Source organism: Aquarana catesbeiana, linkage group LG02, assembly GCF_042186555.1.
Source record: "Aquarana catesbeiana isolate 2022-GZ linkage group LG02, ASM4218655v1, whole genome shotgun sequence".
Taxonomy (NCBI): domain Eukaryota; kingdom Metazoa; phylum Chordata; class Amphibia; order Anura; family Ranidae; genus Aquarana; species Aquarana catesbeiana.
In genome coordinates this window covers 143103809-143126178 of record NC_133325.1, presented here as the reverse complement: position 1 = coordinate 143126178, position 22370 = coordinate 143103809, and the positions used below count along the sequence as shown (strand labels likewise).

The following is a 22370-nucleotide window of genomic DNA, read 5'->3' as shown; positions in this document are numbered from 1 at the left end:
TGAAACAATTAATATTCTATATCATTAGAGGAAGTATCTTGATGATAAAGCGATAGGGGTTCCATGGTCATTTTTCTATGGGACTGTCACACATAGCTATGGCCTTGGGCAGGAGGTATGATTATAAATAAAGAAATATAAAAAATTACATTTACAAATAAGTAATCATTTAGTAAAACCATGACTGAAACAGCAAACATATAAAGAACCAGTTCCTTTATGAATTTTTATTGGTATTCATGGTTACCTGCTGTCTGTCTTCACAATAATAACATTTTCAGTCCCAATTCCGAGGAATGCTGCACCCTTCTGGATGGAGTAATGACTCTGTAGAAATGAGATCAGGTTATGTATAGAAGGTTTATTTTAAAGTTTTCAAATCACAAAGCTACAAATTAAGAAACTTTACCCTAGTATAAATGTTAACATTGAAGCAAGCACATTGCAATACAATAAGAATCAGGGTGGACTGGCAGTGCCCAACATCAGACTTTACTTCCTGGCTTCACAGCTTCAACACCTAGGCGGTTGGGGGAAGGTAGACCTTGCAGATCCAATCCATAATTTACTATTTTCTAACATACCAAATTTCCCTGCTGCTTCTCATCTTGAGTCCGGCCTACCTCAGTACTCTACGTCGATGCCCAACATACTTTTGCTAACAAGGCTATGGGAATTTATCAAACATAGTTTTGGTATGACAGGCTTCATGGCACACACTCCATTGTGGCGCAATCCCTGCTATACAGAACTATGTATATTGAAGGGGTTTCAGTTCTGGGAGACCATGGGTATTCACTGCATTTCCCAACTATACAGTCAGGCCATTCTAAAGTCCTTCATGGACCTACAGGGTGAGTTTGAGCTGCCAAAAGTTCTATAGATATCTCCAACTTCAACATGCTTTACAGTATCAGGTTTGACAGTCAAGGTTAAAACACACAGAACATCCTTTAATAAGTGATATACTTGCCACACAGAATAAAAAGGACATGATTTCACAAATATACCTTACTCTCTCCTCAAGGACACAGGATTCAGTTAGACTGCCACGTAGACATAGGTGGGAACAAGATGTGGGTGAGATTGGAAGTGACGACTGGGAATTATGTTTGCAGTCTATACCTATCATCTCTGTCTCCACTTCATACAGACTTTCTCAGCTATTCATCTTGCATAGATCTCACAGCACTCGGGTGTTGCTTCAAAGATGGCATAGGAGGGAGTCCCCTTTGTGCTCCAAATGCAAAGGAGCTAACGGGGACCTCATACATTTGCTGTGGCGATGCCCAAAACTTTTCAGATATTGGAAAGATGTGACTGATATTATATTCTCTGTTTATCAAACCACTATTCAGTTACATCCAGTGACTTGCTTGCTAGGCACGGTTGATGAGGGACTTTTTACTCCAAATAACATAGCAGTACTTGGATTACTGAATATTGCTCGCAAGCAGATAGCTCGTTTATGGTTATCATCGCATGCTCCAATGACGAAATACCATTCTCATTAAAGAAAAGTTAACGTATCAACACAGAAACGCTGTCATTAAATTCTATAAAACATGGCAGCCATGGCTAGACACTCTGGGATTAGCACCTTCCCAACTAGTCCTGGGTCGACTACTTCAGATATAGTCTCTTAATGCCTCTGAAATTATGGCTATTGGTTATCACCATAGTTCACAATTTATAGGCCTTTGGCTTGATTATGGATTTGAGAATGGTTCTAAGCAGGGCTCTTTTTCTCAAACAATAGGTGCTGGAACTTAACCACGGCCTCACAAAACCCCTCCCCCAACACACACCCTCCAAATCACATCAAATAGTGGGTGTGGTCAGTCAAATTTCACAAACAGTAGGAGGGTCCTAAAGGGGCATTAAATACCAGGATTGCATTACACACAGAGTGCAAAGCTGTCACTTGTAAACACAGAAACCAGACTTCTGTGTTTACAAGTGATTGTGGTGAGCAGGCACCAAAGGGTCTGAGCCAGAGATGGTGAAACTGAGTTCCACCAAGTTCCCCCTGAAAAAAAGCCCTGGTTCTAAGTCTCCCATTCTGCCATTTCACTGGATGGCTAGTAGAGACAACCATGGAAGATCCTAGGGTCACTGTTACAGTAGCACTTTTGGTTTGTTTACCTTTCTGTTGGAGGGTGGTTGGTTCACCTACGTCACCTTTGCTTATTTAACCATGATTGTGTCAGCCACTCAGTTGTCCACTCACCATGGGCAAGTACGGTTATAAGATCCAAGCAGTGGTACGGTTGCTAAAAATGTTCTCTGTTGTTAAGGAAATTGAATATCTTAGCTTTTTGAATCTTGTACCATCCTTTGTATATGATATGGCTTTTACTGTATATGCCAATGGCATCTTCTTTTGTGTAATTTTTATTGTATAACTGACCTTGTGACACAATAAAACATTTTTCTGATTAAAAAAAAAATTGACAGGACTAATCTGTGTACCACATGAGCACATATTGTAGCCAGTCTGTGGGAGGCAGAATTATTGTTGATTGGTAGGGGATCAAATACTTATTTTCTTACTGAACTGCAACTCAATGTATAGCATTTGTTTTATGTGTTTTTTTTCTGGATTTTTGGTTGATATTCTGTCTCTATCATTTAAAATACACCTATGATAACAATTACAGACTTTTCCTTTGTAAGCGGGCAAAAATTAAAAAATCTGCAGGGGATCAAATTATTATTTTCCCCACCCAATTTTAAAAACCAAAATAATGTATATATAGTACATTGCTTGATTTTACTGTATATACACAGGTAATTTGTGAGATCTGCAGAGAATAGTATCTCTATGATAGCTTTAGCGCTTGTAAAAAAGAGATGCAATTTCACACAGATGCGATTTTCTAATACTGGCAACTGTATTGTACCTAACAAATGCACTCCTATCAATGTGGCCCAACATTGTATTGCAGTGTGTTTTAAAGATATCCTTGCGCGCTGCAGTATTGTATTTCAAGTCAATTGAATGAAGAACTTAAAAGAATGCAAAAAGTTGTAATCAAATGGCAGTACATGTTAAATCACACAATAATGTATTTATTTTCATTGAATCTGTGTGACTGAGCCTTAACCAGTACTTTAAAGGACAAAACTAACTTCTAAAAGTAACATTGCCTAAAAATATAGTCACAGTATTCACTACTAATTCATTTCCACTTATTTTGTAAAAATGAATAGTATTCTCAGCACATTCGTTCCTTCTATGGATAACATTTTACATTGATTTGATTTTGTTTCAGTCAGAAGAATACATAAAATCCTGTGATTGTAAAAGCACCATATTTCTATGTAGAGAAGTAAGTTCATTGTTGAGTAGGTTATTGCAATGCATATGTGATCTGGTTTAATGCTCCTTTGGGAGCGGCTATGTTAACTTCTACAATCCAAGCCATTGTACTGGAGAGGGTGGAGAAATTCCAGTTCACAGCAAGTTGGTGTACTCTAGAATGGTACTTTTACTGCCAGCAAACAGAGCTGGTCATATTCAGTAAACAGTTTGCACATGTTTATGGAAAACACAGTCAGTTTGGCATTAAAGTCATTTTAGGCAATTTCAGCAACATATACTTAAAGCAGTATTAAACCCAAAACCAAAGATTTACTATATTGCAGTTTGTCTAACATTAGATGTGGTGGTTGCATTTGTTTTCTTTTTATAGGATTTTCCCTCTGATCTGGCCAGTAACACACCTCCTGTATTAGAGTGCCCCCCGCTCTAGATGAAGGAGCACAGGCCCCAATAGCAAGCAATTGTTCTGCAAGTTTGAAAATGACTTGCTAAGCTATAGCTAGACTTGCCAGGCTTTACAAGTTTGTTGCATAATTGCAGCAAGTCCACATTGCATGACTCCAGATCAACTTTCTTTGCAAACATTTTGCAAGTCTGGGGCAAGATCTGGTTCAGTTATGTTGTGCAATAGTCATGTCACCACAGGGGTCGCTGTGGCTGAATTTTCATGCTGTAGACTTGCAGAGCTCTTGCTGTAGACTCACCATTGCAACTTTGCTCTTGCTAAAAACTTGCCACGCAAATTTGCTACAAATTGGAAAAATGTCAGCTAGAACTTGTGCTTCAAGTGCTCTACAAGTTTACAACCTGCCAGTGAAAATGTGTAGCAAGTTATTAGACTTAAAATTCAACACTGCCATAAATTTGTGGCATTATCCTTGCTATCTAGGGGGGCACCTTTGGACAGCAGCATTGTTAGTCTGGGGGAGGGAAGTGTTAGATGGACTAGCAGATTTAGATACGCTAACCTCTCCTGAACAATTCAACTTGACAGCTAGTAACCGACGTTCAAAAATGTCCGTTGTGCCACGTTTACATGGTGCATTTAGCCTCGTTTGCGTTTAGAAGCGTTTTTTGCATTGCAAATAGTCACAAGTGTATCTCCAATTAAATACGCCTGTAATTGAAACACGGCTAAACAATAGTAACGCGTTTACACGCGTTTACAAGCTGTTACAGGCATTTGGAGTTTCAAATGCCTCTAAACATCCGTCCCCAACGCATTTTTTTGCTTTCCAAAAAATGCTTCTAAACTCAACTGCCTAGAAATGACTATAAACGATCCTGTGTACATGTGCTGATAAGATAACAGAGAGTTCAGGGGCAGCTGAAAAAACCGCCCAACTGCTCTTAAATGTCAGCAGTGTACATGAGGCCTAAAACAAATTTAAGTCATACTCCAGCTCACATTTTATAACCAGTTACATCAATAGTTTTTTTCTTTTTGGGATAAAGGTTTTATATAAATACTAAAAAAAAAAAATGTGGTCATGGTAAATGGTTTGTCTCATCCATGTAACTGTTATATCTGCAAGAGAGCTTGTTCTTTTGAAAAGTGACAGACTTACTGGTCATAGCACCAAGTGATAAAAGAAAGCCTAAAAATGAAAACTAATGCAACTATCACATCTAAGAATTGGTAAGTTGCAATATAATAAATATTTGATTATCAGTTGTATTACCACTTTAATGTATTGTGTGTGCTTGTTTTAACCACTTCCCGCTCGGTCTATAACAGATTGACATCCGTGAAGTGCTTCTGTTATCCTGACTGGGTGTCATATGACGTCCAGCAGGATAACATGTGGGCGCGCGGCGATCAGTCTGACACGCCGCATCTCCGATCATGATAGAGGCTGACAGAGGCTTCTTACCACGTGATCAGCTGTGACCAATCACAGCTGATCATCGCGTGAACCAGGAAGTGCCGATCGACGGCTCTCCCTGTCAGAGAGGGGGTCTGTGCTGATAATCAGCACACTGATTATCAGCACAGCCCCCATCAAATGTACCCATAAGCTGCCAATCGGTGCCCAGTCAGTGCACCATCATAACCCCCTGCCAGTGTCCAATAAAGTGCCAATCAGTGCCCACCACAGTGCAAATCAGTGCCCACCATAGTGCCAGTGTCCATCACAGTGCCAATCAGTGCCCAACACCTGTCAGTACCTGCCCGATCAGTGCTGCCCATCAGTGCCATCTATTAGTGTCCATCAATGCCACCTGTCAGTGCCAATCAGTGCCGCCTATCAGTGCCAATCAGTGCCGCCTGTCAGTGCCCATCGGTGCGCCTGTCAGTGCCCATCAGTGCGCCTGTCAGTGCCCATCAGTGCGCCTGTCAGTGCCCATCAGTTCTGCATATCAGTGCCACCTATCGGTGCCCATCAGTGCTGCATATCAGTGTCGCCTATCAGTGCCCATCAATTCTACATATTAGTGCCTCCTCATCAGTTCCCATGAGTGCCAACTAATCAGTGCCCATCAGTGCTGCCTCATCAGTGCCCAGAAAACAAAATTTTATAACAGAAACAAAGAAAAACCATTTTTTTTCCAAAAATGTCGGTCTTTTTTAGTTTGTTAGGCAAAAAATAAAAACCACAGAGGTGATCAAATACCACCAAAAGAAAACACTATTTGTGGGAAGAAAATGGTAAAAATTTAGTTTGGGTACAGTGTTGGATGACCGCGCAATTGTCATTCAAAGTCAAAGTGCGACAGCGCTGAAAGCTCAAAATTGTCCTGGGCAGGAAGGGGCGAAAGCACCTGGTATTGAAGTGGTTAAGGAGGAACCCCTTTAAGCTTCAAAAAAACCTTCTGTGCTTTAATCTTATATATGGGCAAAGAAAAATGTTTGACATAGATAATACTGACCTTTTCAGCAAAAGGAGTGTGCATGTGTGTGGGAAGATTAAAGTGGTTCTAAAAACTAAAAAAAAAAAAAAAATTAAAAGCCAGCAACTAACTACACATACTGCATCTGCTGGCTTTTATCAATAGGACACTTACCTGTCCTGGAGTCCAGCGATGTCGGCACCGCAGCTGATGTTTCCACCAGCTGTCGGGTGCTACTGCTGCCATTGCCGGTAAGGGCAACAAGCAGTGTAGCCTTATGGCTTCACGCCGGGAACCCTACTGTGCATGCGCAAGACCTGCACCTCTCTCCTACTGGCCCAGCGACAGAGAGAGGAGGAGGAGGGAGCCCTGCGGTGCTGTCACGAGCCACACCACGGACTCCCGGAAGTGGGAACAGTCCCCCCCTCCTCCCCAAAGGGTGCCAATTGTGGCACCGGAGGGGGAGAGGAGACAAATGAGCTGAAGTTCCACTTTTGGGTGGAACTCCGCTTTAATGCATTAAAGGGATTGTAAGGCTACTTTCACACGTTTGCGGTAAAGCGGTACTAGTTTTAGTGGCACTTTACCCCTGTTATAGCAGCACTTTTTGGCCTCTAGTCGGGCGCTTTTAACCCCCGCTAGCGACCGAATAAAGGGTTAAAAGCGCCCACAAAGCACCGCCGCCAAAGCGTTTTGCAGGCGCTTTGCAGGTGCTTCGGCAGCGCTGCCCATTGATTTCAATGACAGGGGCAGTTTAAGAACGGTCTATACACCGCTCCCGCACTGCCCCAACAATGCTGCTTGCAGGACTTTTTTTCCTGTCCTGCAACCGCAGACGAGGCAGTTTACAGGCGCTTTTTAGGTGCTATTTTTAGTGCACAAATGCTTGTAAAACGCCTTCAGTGTGAAAGTAGCCTAAAGGTTATTTACTTATTTTTTTTTGTAAATAAACATATTATACTTACCTCCCCTGTGCAAGGGTTTTGCACAGAGTGGCCCTGATCCCTCTCTTCTGGGGTCCCCCAGCGGCGTTCCTTGCTCCTCCCCGCATCGAGTGCCCCCTCAGAGACCCGCATTCCAAGGGGACAACTGTGCGTCCATTGACACAGACAGCAGGACTCGTCCCCGATTTGATTGACAGCAGCGGGAGCCAATGGCTGCGCCATTATCAATCTATCCAATGAGGACCCGAGACAGCAGCTGGAGTTGCTGTGCTCGTCCCAGTTGATGGAATGATCTACGTCAGGTAAGTAAAAGGGGGGCTCTGGGGGGCAGCTGCACTAGAGAATGAATAGAATGAATAAGATGAGAATAGAATGCATTAAGATGAAAAACCTCCAGAGTTTACAATCCCTTTAAGTTAAAAAAAAAACCTTCTGCACTTCAGGAGCCCCCCAGCCCCCTTTATTCTGACCTGAGCCCGATCCATTCCAGCGACGTACACTAGAGCAGTGGCTCTGTCTCCCTCCTCACTGGAAAGATTGATAGCAGCGGCAGCCATTGGCTTCCACTGCTGTCAATCAAATGCTGTGACGAGGGAGCGGGAGCATAGAATGCATGAAGGTAAAAAAAAACCTTGAGCCTTTAGAACCACTTTAAGTATATTTTTTTCCTTTTTTTACAGGGACAAATGTTCGAGATATAAAATTTCATTTTTGATAGGTAGGGTGGAGTTCCTTTTCAAGAATAAGCTAGCATGCAGGAATGTCTGCTGGATTCCTAGGAAATACTTGCATTATGATTGCTTTCCCTTCTTCTTTTTATTAGTGGTTAAAGTGGCATAATGGTGATATTCTTTGAAACAGCTACCAAAACTTCCACTAGGTGGCATAAGTGATCCTTTGTCAAAAAGAAAAAAACAGCAGATGCAGCTTATCTATCTTGTAGCCAAAAAACTTTTATCCTTATCAAGTATTAATATTATGATTGTCAAATAATCAGAACACTGAGTGCTTTCATTGGACAAATATCATCATCTTACATAGCTGAAAGTAGAAGATGCAAACATTGTTTCTACTGCCAGGAATAGCAAAAGATATCCAGAAATTCAGCTTTTCTAATTGTAGTCAATTTAATTTATTTCTTTTTGAAGTTTATATGCATTTTAAAACTAAATCTGCAATAAGAAGTGATTATTCGGTTCCATTATCGCTCAGGACTATGTTTTTTTTTTTTTTTTTTTTTTTTTTTGATAATGATGGATAGTACATTTAACCCTCGGAGGTTAACCTGAGACTATTTTGTGTCTTATGTATGCTTCTTTCATATAATGTTGAATTATTATTATTATTATTATCTTATTTGTTCATAGCTTATTTGCCTATGTTGCACTATGCTGACAACCTGAGAATTGGCTTTGTTCCAGTGATATTTATGTTACTACCAGATATTAAAAATATTGAAAATATAAAACTAAATCTGTATACCCTGTATTTATATATATTTAATTACAGACGTTGACCAAAAGTACACGGACACCCCTTTAAATCATTACAATCAGGTATACTGGAATAAGTCACTGATTTGATTAATTCATTTGTGAGTATAACTTTCACCTTGAGATACCGATTTCTCTAAAAAAAGTTTTTTTTCAACAGTGGGTAAAGAATAAGTCAAAAATATATGAAGCTGAGCTAAGGGCTCTTCCTGCTGGCTGCATATAGAAACACAATAAAAAGCACTGAAATGTATTTTCCTGACAGACTCCATGGCAGCCTACGTGTGGGGTTAGCCCTGCCTCCATAACTACCCTATAGGGCCCGTCTCCCATAAATCTTTGCTCCGTGCCAAGGGCCGTGTTACTTTTTTGTACTCCTCCATAGGATCAAGTCGTGGTTCTCCTACCTGAAGACATCTTTCCCTGCGATCGGGACTGGCCAAACGACCAGAGGAGTCGCATCCCTCCGATAAGTCCTAGCTGTTAGCAGGCTATGGAGCGTATGGGTAGAGTAGCGCTGAAGAGTTGATAGCCTGGCCGTTGGCAGGGAAGCGCGCACTGGCCAGTAGGGTTGCCACGTCCTCCATTTATTCCAGGACACACATTAGTTACACAGGTTCTGTGGCTGATTAACTGCTTGCCAACCAGCGCACGCTGATATACGGCGGCAGAATGGCGCTGGTAAAAGGGTATACAGGTACATCCCCTTTAAGAAGTGGTGTCGCGCCCGCTGTGGTCTCCGTGACCGCGGGTCCTGCAGACTCGATGTCTGCCGGGTGCCTGCGATTGTGTCACGGAGAGGAAGAACGGGGAGATGCTTTTGTAAACAAAGCATTTCCCCATTCTGCCTAGTGACAGGACAGAGATCACAGCTCTCTGTCATCGAGAGCAGTGATCACTGTCCTATAAGTTAAAGCCCAGCCCCCTAACAGTTAGAATCACTCTCTAGGACACACTTAACCCCTTCCCTGCCCCCTCAATATACGCTTATTGCGATTTTTTTTTTTTTACCAAAAATGTGTAGAAGAATACATATCGGCCTAAACTGAGGAAAAAATTAGTTTTTTTATATATTTTTGAGGGATATTTATTATAGCAAAAAGTAAAAAAAAAAAATTGCGTTTTTTAAAAATTGTCGCTCTTTTTTTGTTTATAGCGCAAAATATAAAAACCGCAGAGGTGATCAAATACCACTAAAAGAAAGCTCTATTTGTGGGAAAAAAAGGACGTCAATTTTGTTTGGGTACAACGTTGCACGACTGCGCAATTGTCAGTTAAAGCGACGCAGTGCCGAATCGCAAAAAATGCTCTGGTCAGGAAGGGGGTAAAAGCCTTCGGGGCTGAATTGATTAAGTGGTAATTAAGCTCACTTGGTGCCTTATCTACATTAAATCAGCCTCAGAACCTGTGTAATTAATATGTGTCCTGGATTAAAGGGATGATGTGGAAACCCTACTGGCCAGTCAGCCCAGCTGTTAGCGGGCGGCCTCTATCCTCTACAAGTCCGGCGTGTGTGTACACTGACGAAGGGATCCTAAGTGACCCCGAAACGTTGCACTCTCCTTGTGTTGTGATCATGCAATAAATAATCAGTTTGGACACTACTTTGTGTCGATCCATTGTGTGCTGGCAAATATCTACTTTTTACAGCCTGGCATGATCGTGGGAGAGAAGTGGTGAGATTATATCATCCTTTTTTTGGCAGCAGTTTTTGTATATTATATGTGTACCTTGTCTAAGCAGTGTCTTTTAGTTTTTCCTTCTTTCCTTGGTGTCAGCGTCCCTGGGCATGGCAGTTGGTTTGCCTGCGTTCCAGCCGCCGCTCTCTCTCTTCCGGGTCATCCCTGCGTCCGCTCTGTGCATGAGCGAACATGGAATGAGAACGAGGCTTGGTTCGCGCATGCACAGGAATGCTCTGACCCGGTGCTGGCGGTGACGTCACGATGTGCCGTTTTTTTAAAAGCCTGTGGAAGCCTGCAAGCCTCGGGAATGCTTGCAGGCTTATGCGGCTACTTCCCCAGGCTTCTGGTCCAGGTTTCCCAGGTAGGCATATACTCTGTAAGGGCACGGGTAGCCTGCCTTGGTGCTGGCTGTGCTGTTTCTCCCTGCAGTCTCCTGCTCCTTGTGGATCATGGACGCCTCATTGCCCCCTGGTGGCCAGCCCTCTCACAACAGGTATTGTGTGCTGGGCTATTCCCCTTGGTATTGCTGCTAGGGGGAAAGGGTGTAAGGGGTACAGCAGCACTGATTCTCATGTTTGTGATTCTCTCTCTCTCTTTGTCGTTCCTTTTCAGCCCTTCCAGGTCCTAACTGGAGTCCCATCAGTCTTGTGTACCCCCCCCGCCAGAACCAGTATGCTCACTAATGGGGGAGGGGCAAGTACATGATGTATGGGAATCTTCCCAGCCAAGCCGCCAATCCACAGTCAGACAACGAGTCAGACATGGAAGACCCTGGGATGGAGTTCCAGTACGCCCTAGTTCCCTCCCTGGTGAAAGCGGTGAGAGAAGCCCAGTAAGGAGCGTCAGTTTTTTCCCTTTCTCACCGAGTTGGGTGAAATCATCTACGACGAATGGAGCAAGGTGGAGAAGAAGAGCTCTATGCTGCCTAAAATTCTAAAACTTTATCCCTTTAAGGAGGAACAGGTCAAGCACCTGGAGTCAGCACCTTCGGTGGATGCAGCATTGATGAGGCTGGTCAGATATGTGACCCTTCCTATGGAGGACACAGTCTCCTTCAAGGATCGATCCCTTAGAAAGGCAGATCGATTCTGACCTAAAACAGATTTACCTAACTGCAGGCATGGCCTGCAAGCCAGCCTTAGCCGCAGTATCCAAAGCCATAGAAGTCTGGATGGACAATGTCAATGAGACTCTCAGAGGTATCTCCAGTGAAGTGGCCAGGAGCTCGCCTATCCAGGAGCTCAGACCGGCTTGATTCCCTGATGAAGTCACGTGATCGCAACGATACGCGTCGGAATAGACGGGCACCGAAATTGACGTCAGGCCACAAGCTCGCTGCTCTTTTTGTTTTAGTTTGACATATCTGCTTTTATGCAAGTACCAATCTTGGCTGTAATTAGAATAAATACCCAGCTTTTATATACTTCACAATTTGGGTCCCCTGTTCTCTTTCTCCATACAACTGATGTGCCCATCTGGGAGGATTTTCACCATCATTTGACCCATATTAAGGAAATATACTCTAATGAGAAGCATCCACTAGGACACCAGGTTCCATAGATACTGCCATCTTTAAGAAATCCTTAGGGTGACCTACTGGAGGATCCCAGGTTTCCAAATTGCCACTGGCCACTTTTACACTGTTACCTTACAGCGGTAAAGTAAGGAGCCATTGCACACTTAGGTGTGATTGCACTGAAGAAATCACCTATTTCACATCATCACACTCACACAGAGTGTTAGTTGGAATCCAGCACTCTATATTTTTTCTGCACTAATTCACCAGCATTCGTCTGAAAGACTTATGCCCACTTTGGACTTTATTCCTTTGGTTTGGCACTAGCACTTTATCCTATTTGGAACAGCATCGTTTTGGATATTATTTCTTTGTATTATTTGCACTTTATTGTATATTGGAAGTTCTTCACTCATGTATTTTTGAGCACTCTGCACTTTAGATTGTTCAATATCAGTTTATATTGTGTTTTTTGGAGTCTATTATCTATGAAGTTGAACATTAGCACTTTATAAGTAGTTACTTAGCACTTCACAGTAATTTATCACTTCTGCCCCGTACACATGGTCGGATTTTCCGATGGAAAATGTGTGATAGGACCTTGTTGTCGGAAATTCTGACCGTGTGTAGGTTCCATCACACATTTTCCATCGGATTTTCCGACACACAAAGTTTGAGAGCAGGATATAAAATTTTCCGACAACAAAATCCGTTGTCGGAAATTTCGATTGTGTGTACACAAATCCGACGGACAAAGTGCCACGCATGCTCAGAATAAATAAAGAGATGAAAGCTATTGGCCACTGCCCCGTTTATAGTCCTGACATACGTGTTTTACGTCACCGCGTTTAGAACGATCGGATTTTCGACAACTTTGTGTGACCGTGTGTATGCAAGACAAGTTTGAGCCAACATAGGATTTTGTTGTCGGAATGTCCAAACAAAGTCCGACCGTGTGTACGGGGGGCATTAGAGCGCAGCACCATCCTTCGGATTTTACTTCAGACTGGCTTCCGCCTTCCTGGGGAAGGCTTCCATTGACGTCACTTGTCTAGTGGCTCGGGATATGTTGTCGGCGGTTACCACCAAGCGTGCCCTATGGCTCCGGCCATGGCTGGCTGATCCTGCTTCCAAGCAGGCTTGGTGTCGGATCTCCTTTGAGGGTCCCTCCCTCTTTGGCAACAAACTAGATAGCGCCATATCCCAGGCCACGGTTGGCAAGTCGTTGTTCCTCCCCCAAGATTGGCGCTTACAGAACCAGAGATGGGCCTTTCCAAGCAAACAAAATGTTGATCAGGCCAGAGAGGCACGCAGCTACAGGCCTGGCTGGAAATCTACGAGATCCTGGAAAGCCAGGCAGTCGTCGTTCAAGAAACTTGCAAAATACGGTTCCTCCAACAGCCGGGAATCTGAAGTCTTTTTGAGATTGGGCCCGCTCAGGTAGGCCAGGTTGGGGCTCGTCTTCTCCACTTCCAGCATGTCGGGGCGACCTCAATCCAGGACTTTTGCACTGTAAGAACCATCTCATCAGGCCATACTTGGATCTTCAGCAGGGCTCCCAGGCTCAGATTAATCCCTACATCTCTTCCTCCCTCAGGAGGAAAAAAGCAGACACTATTAGCTTACGTAAACTGTTTTTTGGAACAAGCCACAGCTATCCCTGTTCCGGACGGCGAGCAAGTCCAAGGCATGTATTCCCCCGCTGTTCATGATCCAGAAGATGAACTGCACGTGGAGGCCGGTCAGATTTAAATCATCTCAACCGCTTCATCAAAAAGGAAAAATTCAAGATGGAGTCTCCGTATACGATCCAGCAGTCGGTCCAAGTGGGAGACTGGTTAGTGTCTATCGATCTAAAGGACGCTTATTTCCATGTTCCGGTAGCAGCATTTTTTGAACAGTTTCTACGGTTTGCTATAGGTCAGCTGCACTTACAGTTCACCTGTTTCCCATTTGGACTAACGACATCTCCTCGTGTTTTCTCCAAGGTCTTGTTGACTGTCGTGGCTCTGTTGCGGGTCAAGGGGATTTGTCTTCATCACTATTTGGACAATCTCCTTCTCCTGGCACAAGACAAGAATAAACTTCTAGAGCACAGAGGCCTGGTCATCTCCACCCTTCAAGATTTTTGGTGGCTTCTGAATCTAGAGAAGAATCACCTGGAGCCTTCACAGTCCCTTGTTTTTCACAGTGCTCACTTCGACACAGTGAAGGGCACCATCTCCCTTCCCAAAGAGAAGATTTCCATGGTTCGAGACGGAATTCGCCTGGCGCTCGCTTCGTCCCATGTTCCTGCCCTCCAGTGCCTGAAGGTGATCGGCACCATGGCGGCCACAATTCCCATGGTGAAGTGGGCACAGTGGCAGATGCGGCCTTTCCAGAAAGGTTTTATTACAACAATGGAGGTCAGACAGCAAGAACCAGCGCATCCATCTTACTCCGGTTATGAGGACGTCCCTCATTTGGTGGCTACAATGGGAAAATTTGTCACTCGATCATTCCCTTCACATGGGTCACTATAACATCAGACACCAGCAACAAGGGCTGGGGTGCTCATTGCCTGGCGGAAGTGGCACAGGGCAGAACTCCCCTTCTCGGGGCACAGTGTCTAACATTCTGGAACTCTGGGCCGCATTCCAAGTGCTACTAGCCTTTCATCATCTGAAGAAGAAAGCTTCTGTGATGCTCAGGTTGGACAACACAACCGTGGTGGCCTACATAAGGAAACAGGGTGGAACCTGCAGTGGGTCCCTGCTACGGGAGGTAGAGCCAACCGTGAGCTGGGCTTAGAAGAGCTTTCCAATATTTCAGCAGTCTACATACCCGGGATCCAGAATGTTCAGGCAGATTTTCTTTCCTAAGTACAGATGAACAACGAGTGGGCTCTCCACAAAGAGGTGTTCAAGTGGCTCTTGACCCTGGGGGTGTCAACAGAAGTCGACCTCTTCGCCTCTCCATGCAACAACAATTTGGCAAAGTACTACTCGAGGTTCCGAGACCCCTAGGCCTACAGGATAGATGCCCTCACGGATCAATGGAGGTTCCACAGGGCTTATGCCTTTCCTCCAGTGCCTGCGATTCTCCAGTTTCTACAGAGACTCAGAACAGAGAAGGTGGAAGTAGTAGCAATAATCCCTTTCTGGCCCAACGGTCCTTGGTTTCCTCTCTTGACACTCCTCAGGTATCGGGACCCAGTTCCCCTGCCACCCAGAGCACTCTATCGGTCAGCTCCCTCCGGGTGCAGGTGTCGGCAATGTCGGCATTCACAGGAGTAACTTGGGCCAAGCACTCCCTCATCCCCTAATTCTTCAAGGGGGCCATCAGACTCAGGCCCCAGAAGAAGCCAAGGTTCCCTAAGTGGGTTCTCCCTCTTGTTCTAGAGTTCCTTTCCCAGCTCAGATCAATGCCTGACAAACCACTCTTGATTAGAGAACTTACACTCAAAACCATATTTTTAATGGCTGTCACTTCAGCAAAAAGAGTATCTGAAATCAGTGGCCTAGGTTCGAAAGAGCCTTTTTTGACTTTCTTTCCAGAATTGGTACTGGTGGTACTGATTCCCATGTTAGGGTCGAATCCTAAAGTGACCACCATTTTTCACAAAAATCAAGAGATTGTGCTTCCCACAGAACTCTGGGCCCCACAGAGTTCCTTCAGATCTGCGGATAATCTGGACGTCCATCCCCTTGATGTGGGGTATTGCTAAAGCAACATCTGGAAGCCACGGTTCCCTTTCGTCAAACGGAATTCCTCTTCGTCCTCCTCCATGGGAAGAACAAAGGAATGCGGGCATCAGTGAGATGGATCGCTCAGGCTATTCAATGGGTTTATAAAACAAAGGGCCTGGCTCCTCCGGAAGCAGTGACGGCACATTCAACTCGGAGTATTTCGGCATCTCGGCATAGGATACATTAAGGTGAAAAAACACGAACCTTTACAACCCTTAACAAAACACGTACCTTTACAACATAAGCTTGACTGATCACTGGTGGTTTCCAGGTGCAGTCTATTTTCTCCACTGCAGGTGGCGCTGAATCACAGCAGCATTGCAGAGGTAGAGGATATCAAGACATGGTTCCTCTATGGTTCCTGGGTTACTGGGGAAGTGATCCAGTTGGATGCTGCCCCTCTTGACTTTGGCAGCTATCTTGGATCAGACAGAGTCTATTTAAGACTCTGCAGGCTTGGCACGCATTTCCCATATGGGGAGTTTAGGGACAGGTCACCCGTTTTCAGGGACAGGATTAACGGTAGTTAGAGGTTCCAGACGAGTAAGGAAGGAAGTGGGACATGTTATCCTTCCTGGAAACCTCCTCATTTAGGCATAGACTGGCCAGGCCACACTTCATCCCTCAAGGCAGATACTGAGGGTGCATCCAAGACCTGCTGCTTCATTGTTCGTTGCAACATACTGTGAGTGCACCCAGCTGGGTTGACTTCCTGCTGGGTAGTTGTACTGGTTTACAATATTTTACAATAATTTACAATACAGTTCTGTTACTGGACATCTGGACTCTGGGTGTTTACTGCCGCCACACCACGCTGCACCCCCCCACACAATGGTAAGCCAGAGGTATCTGCAGTGCATTTCCCATACCTCACACCGTAGGCCTAAACATGAAAAATCCCATGAGATGACAGTCAGTGTTTAGGAGCTTGTCTGCATGTCCAACCATTGGCCATAGACTGTGCAGTCTGATTGTACAATCTGTGTACATTCTCCTTTAGATTTACCAAAACTATGTGTTATAAGGTGTCAGGGCTGGGCTCAGCCCTTCCTCCTTTGAGTTGGCCACTCAGCTGTCAGCTAATTGCCAGCTCCTATCTCTCCACAGTGACTCACCTGTTGATATCCTGCTTGTCAGTCCTGCCTGCTTAAGCCGTCCAGCCCAGATGATCTCTGCCTTCGCCTTGGTCAAAATTGCAGAGACTATCTCCTGCGTTCCTGTTAAAAAACTTGCTTGGCTGACATTCCTTCTGACTCCAGATCCTGCTTGCTGTTCCACTACACTGATCCTTGGCTCCCCGACTTTGTCTTGTCTGACTATCCATTCCGGTTACCGAACTTTGGCTATGTTTTGACTACATTTGTTCTATTTACTTTTATTATTAAACAAGTGTGATTTAACTGTACTTGTGTCTCTGTCTGATTCATGGTTTCTGACATAAGGACACTTAGAACAGATGTTAAACAGATGACTATTACCCTTGCGTATTTTCCTATTCCATGCTTGGTTCGCCTTTTTCTTTAGCTTATTAAGTCATCAACAGGTTGAACAAAAGCAATTGACTCAATTTCCCCCACCACACACTCGATGTGGATGGTGGAATTCTCCCCGCTGAGCTATTGTATTCTGACAGCAGGGTGACTTACCCACTGTCATGCCCCGTACACACGGTCGGATTTTCCGTTGGAAAATGTCCGATCGGAGCGTGTTGTCGGAAATTTCCGACCATGTGTGGGCTCCATCGGACATTTTCCATCGGATTTTCCAACACACAAAGTTTGAGAGCAGGAGATAACATTTTCCGACAACAAAATCCGATCGTGTCAATTCCGACCATGTGTGGCCTGTTCCGACGCACAAAGTGCCACGCATGCTCAGAAGAAATTCCGACACGGAACAGCTCGTTCTGGTAAACTTAGCGTTCGCAATGGATACAGCACTTTCGTTACGCTGCAATGTCAAAAATGGTTTAATACAGCGCACTCTCTTATTCTTTATAATGTGAGAAGAATTAAGTAGTTTTGCTGCTCATATTCACACACACTTCTCACAAACTTTTTTTTTTGTTTTTTTATTGGGTTTCCCTGAATATATTGTTATTTGTCACATCTGACATAATGTTTTTTTTTTTTTGGTATTTTAAGCCATTTTTGTTTTAGATTTTATGTTTGTATTTTTTCCAAGGCTGATCTTTGTTCAATGTAATTTTTATTTTTACTCCAGACTATTTTTGTGTGTGTTTTGTGTGTCAAGTTACCACAACACCATTGATATCTTTTATTATTTAATCTCAAGGAGATTGTTTGTTGTTGGTGTCCCTTGTTCATTTCACATTGTATATTTGAAATGTACCTGAATCCTCACAAACAAACTGTCCTTTTTGAAGTTAAACACACATAGGCAAGTATAATTCAAACCAAAATTCCTTTATTAAGGTCTCAGTACCAAACAAAGTGGGAGGCAACACTGGATCAACAGGAGAAATTAGCGAAGTCTGGGACCCCCACGGCAGACATCAATTCTTGAACATCAAAATTGGTGGCCTAAGGAGTCCATATGTAAGGGAGGGCAGTCTGGTCCAGAATTCGCAGAGATCCGGAAAGCAGCAGATGACATCTGTGTCCCCAGGCTGTGGTACCACAAGAGGCTGCATCTTTTGGCCGACCAGACTGGATCCAGGGTCCTCACTTTCTGGTCTTCCTTCCATGCTTCCTTCCGGGCTGTGGCTGTGCTCTTGGAGATGTGGCAGGAGGAGGAGTAGGACCTGGAGGAGGACTGGGAGGACCTGGAGGAGAGGGAGGAGAGGGAGGAGGAGGACCTGCAGGAGGAGGAGGAGGACCATCTGTGAGTTCGCAAAGGTGTGTCTGAGCTGTAATTTGGCCCCTCATACCTTTGTTAAGAGCCTCCAATATGAGCGACTCACACATGAGTTGTTGTCCCTTCTCCATCCTCTGCATTTTTGAGGCAATGATGGCAGCAATGTCCTCCTCCATGGTGTGTGGTGCTCCCAGGACCTCTGTAGCCCTCCAAAAGAGGCCTATGGCAGCCTCCTCTAGGGCACTCCTCCTCCTGCCACTTTCTCTTTCCAGGGGTTGTGGAGGGACCTGCAGATCAGCCTCCTGGCTGAGACTTCCCTGTGTATGAAAAAGGGACACGGTTTTAGTTTTTGCTTCATCAATCACAATCCTAAATTAGTACTCCCAACTAACATCTAGTTAACATCATTGATTGGACAAGCAGAAATATTTCGAGGAATGCTATACCTGGCTCAAGCTGGGCTCCTCCACATGTTGTTGCCTGGAAGGCCCAGGTTGGGCGTCAGAAGCCTCAGCTGGGGGGGAAGGAAGCGTGGAAGGAAGACTGGAGAGGGATGACGTGGGTTCAGTCTGGCCTGCCAGAAAATGCAGCCTGTCGTAGTACCACATCCTGGGGACATAGATGTCATCTGCTGCTCTGGATCTCTGTGAATCCAGGACTTTCTGGCACTCCCTTACATATGTGCTCCTCAGGCCACCAATTAAGATCTTCAAATAGGTGATCTCTGCCGTGGGGATCACCTGCTTCACAATTTTACACAATTGCTCCAGTGCTGCCTTCCTCTTTGCTTGGTTCTTGTAATGTGGGTGGTTAATCTCCCACAGACATGGCAGCTCCCTTAACATATCAATGAATAGTGACATGAAGTCATTGTCTTTCAATAGCATATCCATGTTCACTGCAAGACACAACACAAGACAAAGCCTAAAGTCAGACAAAACTCTCCTAATCTTGTTACAATATAGGCCTCAATGTAGAAGCAGTATAGGCACAAGTTTGTCTCTTACCTTCGTTCTTACGATCGGCGCGTCCAATGCTCCTTCCTCCGCTCACAGAATATGCACGTGTGTTACGCTTTATATACACTGCGCATGCGTGTAACTCCTCCCGCCCCTGACGTTCTTTCTATTCTATTCCCCGCCCCTTTTCGTCCGGCGCAGTGGGGGAAGAGCACATGGCGGAGTCACAGCAGGTGCGTGCTAATTACAGGAACCATTTTTATTAGGGGGGCCACACAGGTGCTCCAGTGTATACTATAGGGGGGTCTCCATCTGTGAAGCTTGTACTAAACAGGTAAAGTATTGCAGCTTGTCAAAGGCCAATAAAAAAGCGACATCTTGGAACTCGGCTAAAATAGACAATTGTACCCCACTTCCAAGCAATGTTTCCTATTTATAGTTCTGCCATCAAATATCTGTGTGCTAATTATACCATTTTTGTTTTACATAGGGGAGAAAAGACTCGGAGGACACCCCTCATCCGAGGAGACCTTCTATGGAAGAAGGTGAAATACCCCCAACCCAAGAAGAGCAGGAGGAGGAAGATGATGTGGTGGAAATTGGCACCACAACAGGTGAGTGTCTGCGACCACAGACTCAGGTAAGAGATGGATGGTGGCAGATTTTTGATACCTGTTTTTGTTTGGTTTCTCTCTTTTTAGGTGATCGTGATGTTAGGGATCGAGATCCTTTCACATCTGAAAGTGCCCAGATCCTGATCGGGGAGATCATGGGGTGTAATGTAGAATTGCAAAACATCCAGAAAAAAATAAAATGATGTGATTCAAAAAAATAACAACATCATTGATGTTTTGGGGCGAATTTAAAACCCCACAAAATCACTTTTTTTAGCGTGGTCCAATGTTTTAAATATTTTAGCAATGTTTCGAAAAGCAGAATTTGGAGGATGCACACAGTGTGCCAACATGTGCTATCTGCCATCACGGGTGATCAATGGACGCGTTTTTGGGGGTGCAACCCCTTCTTCAATTATAAAGTAGCGGTGAGGAAGGGCTTGCTCCCCCAAAACACGTCCCTTGATCCCCCGTGATGGCAGCTAGCACATGTTGACATTCGTAAATTGGTGTGCATCTTCCAAATTTGGCTTTTCCTGGGGTGATTTGACCCCAACTGAACGCAATATCAAACACAGTTCCTAAATACTCATGTCTGATATTGCCTTCAAGTTTTACCATATGTGAACTTTGTAAGTTCAAGTTTTTTGTCTTTCTTGTTGGTTTTACACAGGCCTGTTTTATCTTAAATGGACATTTATATTTTTGATAATGCCACCCCAAAAATTGTTATACAACAAACATGTTGGTTTGTTTTAAAAACCTTTGGTAAATGCACATGTGATTGTGCAGGTATAAAAAAGTTTGTTAATCAAGAATGTGTGGATTATTGTCTCAACACTACAACACTTTTGGGGTGATGTAATTGCTGTTTTCAGCGAAAATGGGGGTTATTTCCTAAGGGCAAATCCTCTTTGCACTACAAGAGCATTTTCATTGCAGTTTCAAGAGCACTTGTAGTATAAAAAGTGTATACGCTTTTAGTAAATAACAGCCAACAGTGCTTTGTATAAGGTTACACAATCACGCCATTTTCAGGACTCCCCACATTTCTGTCAGGGTCAGCTAAAACACACACAAGCAGTAAATGTCCACAAAGATTTTCATTTTTTTGCTTTTTTATTGGAAAAAGGCTTCACAAATTTGAAGGCATATTGATAGCCCCCCTACCCGCAAAGAACTCCAGGTATCGTAACCGGACATCACGGGCACTCAGGGAGGGCAAGCCAGGATGGCCGCTTTCAAGCGCCATCAGTGTTTCAGGTATCACTCCGGCCTCAGGCCCAACTGAGCCAGCATAGTTGGCCAAATGTTTCCTTAAAAAGTTATGGAGAATACAGCACGCCAGTATAATATGGTTCAGTTTATACTCCGCCATATGGATAGGTGTCAGAAATAGGTGGAACCAGCTGGCCAGGATTCCAAATATGTTCTCCACCACTCTTCGGGCTCTGGCCAGCCGGTAATTAAAAACCCTCTGTTCCGGGACGAGGGTCCTCATCGGGAATTGCCACATCAGGTGGTCCCCCAGCGCAAACGTCTCATCAGCAACGAACACGAATGGGAGTCCTTCCACATTGTCCTCTGGAGCTGGCAAGTCCAAGCTGCCATTCTGGAGACGCCTGTAGAACTCCGTCTGGGCGATGACTCCACCATCGGACATCCGGCCATTCTTCCCCACGTCCACATACAAGAAGTCGTAATTAGCCGACACCACCGCCAACATCACAATATTATTGAACCCTTTATAGTTGAAATAGTATGACCCCGAGTTGGGTGGTGGGACGATGTGGACGTGTTTCCCATCAATTGCCCCTCCGCAGTTAGGAAAGTCCCACCGCTGGGCAAAGTGGGAGGCCACAGTCTGCCATTCCTGTGGCGTGGAAGGAAACTGTTGAGGAAAAAAAAAAAATAATTACTATTTTTGCTCAGAAACATGGAAAGCAGATTAGGCACAAACATTATGGGGAAACCTCCAGATAGCATTTATTAAGGGGAATTTAACAACGCCAAAGTATAAGGTACACCTATCATATTCCCCCCCCCCCCTCTCATGGGCCATTTCTAACATTATGGGGTGTGTGGAAATCTTGGACAGGTAACCCTCTTTACTTCATTGAGAGATGAATGCCTAAATACAGGGTATTACTTGGAACAGCCCCTCCTTAGTTACACTATTGGCAGCCCACTGGACAGGTAAGAAGTGTCATAATACAAAGATATAAATACACATTCTACACATTTGAGGACATTTAGACATTCTGCTATTACCTGTCAAGATAATAATAGGATACCAGGGGCGTTGCTAGGTCTACAAAAGATCTGGGGCTAGAGCCCATAGCAGCGTAGTAAAGAAAGTCATACGCTTGGGCGAGCATACACATGTATATACAGTAATATACGTGTGTGTGTATATATATCCACAGAGAGCCCCCCCACTTACATCAGGGTCCCCAGAGA

The 22370-nt window shown here is 44.4% G+C and overlaps 1 protein-coding gene across 1 annotated transcript in view; it reads right to left on the bottom strand.

Moving 5' to 3' along the window:
• The window catches only part of CSAD (cysteine sulfinic acid decarboxylase), a 90554-nt gene that overhangs the window by 20495 nt on the left and 47689 nt on the right, over nt 1-22370 (bottom strand). Inside the window, exon 6 of the mRNA XM_073613560.1 lies at nt 248-327. Coding sequence (XP_073469661.1) covers nt 248-327 — 80 coding nt within the window. The remainder of the gene's footprint in view (nt 1-247; nt 328-22370) is intronic.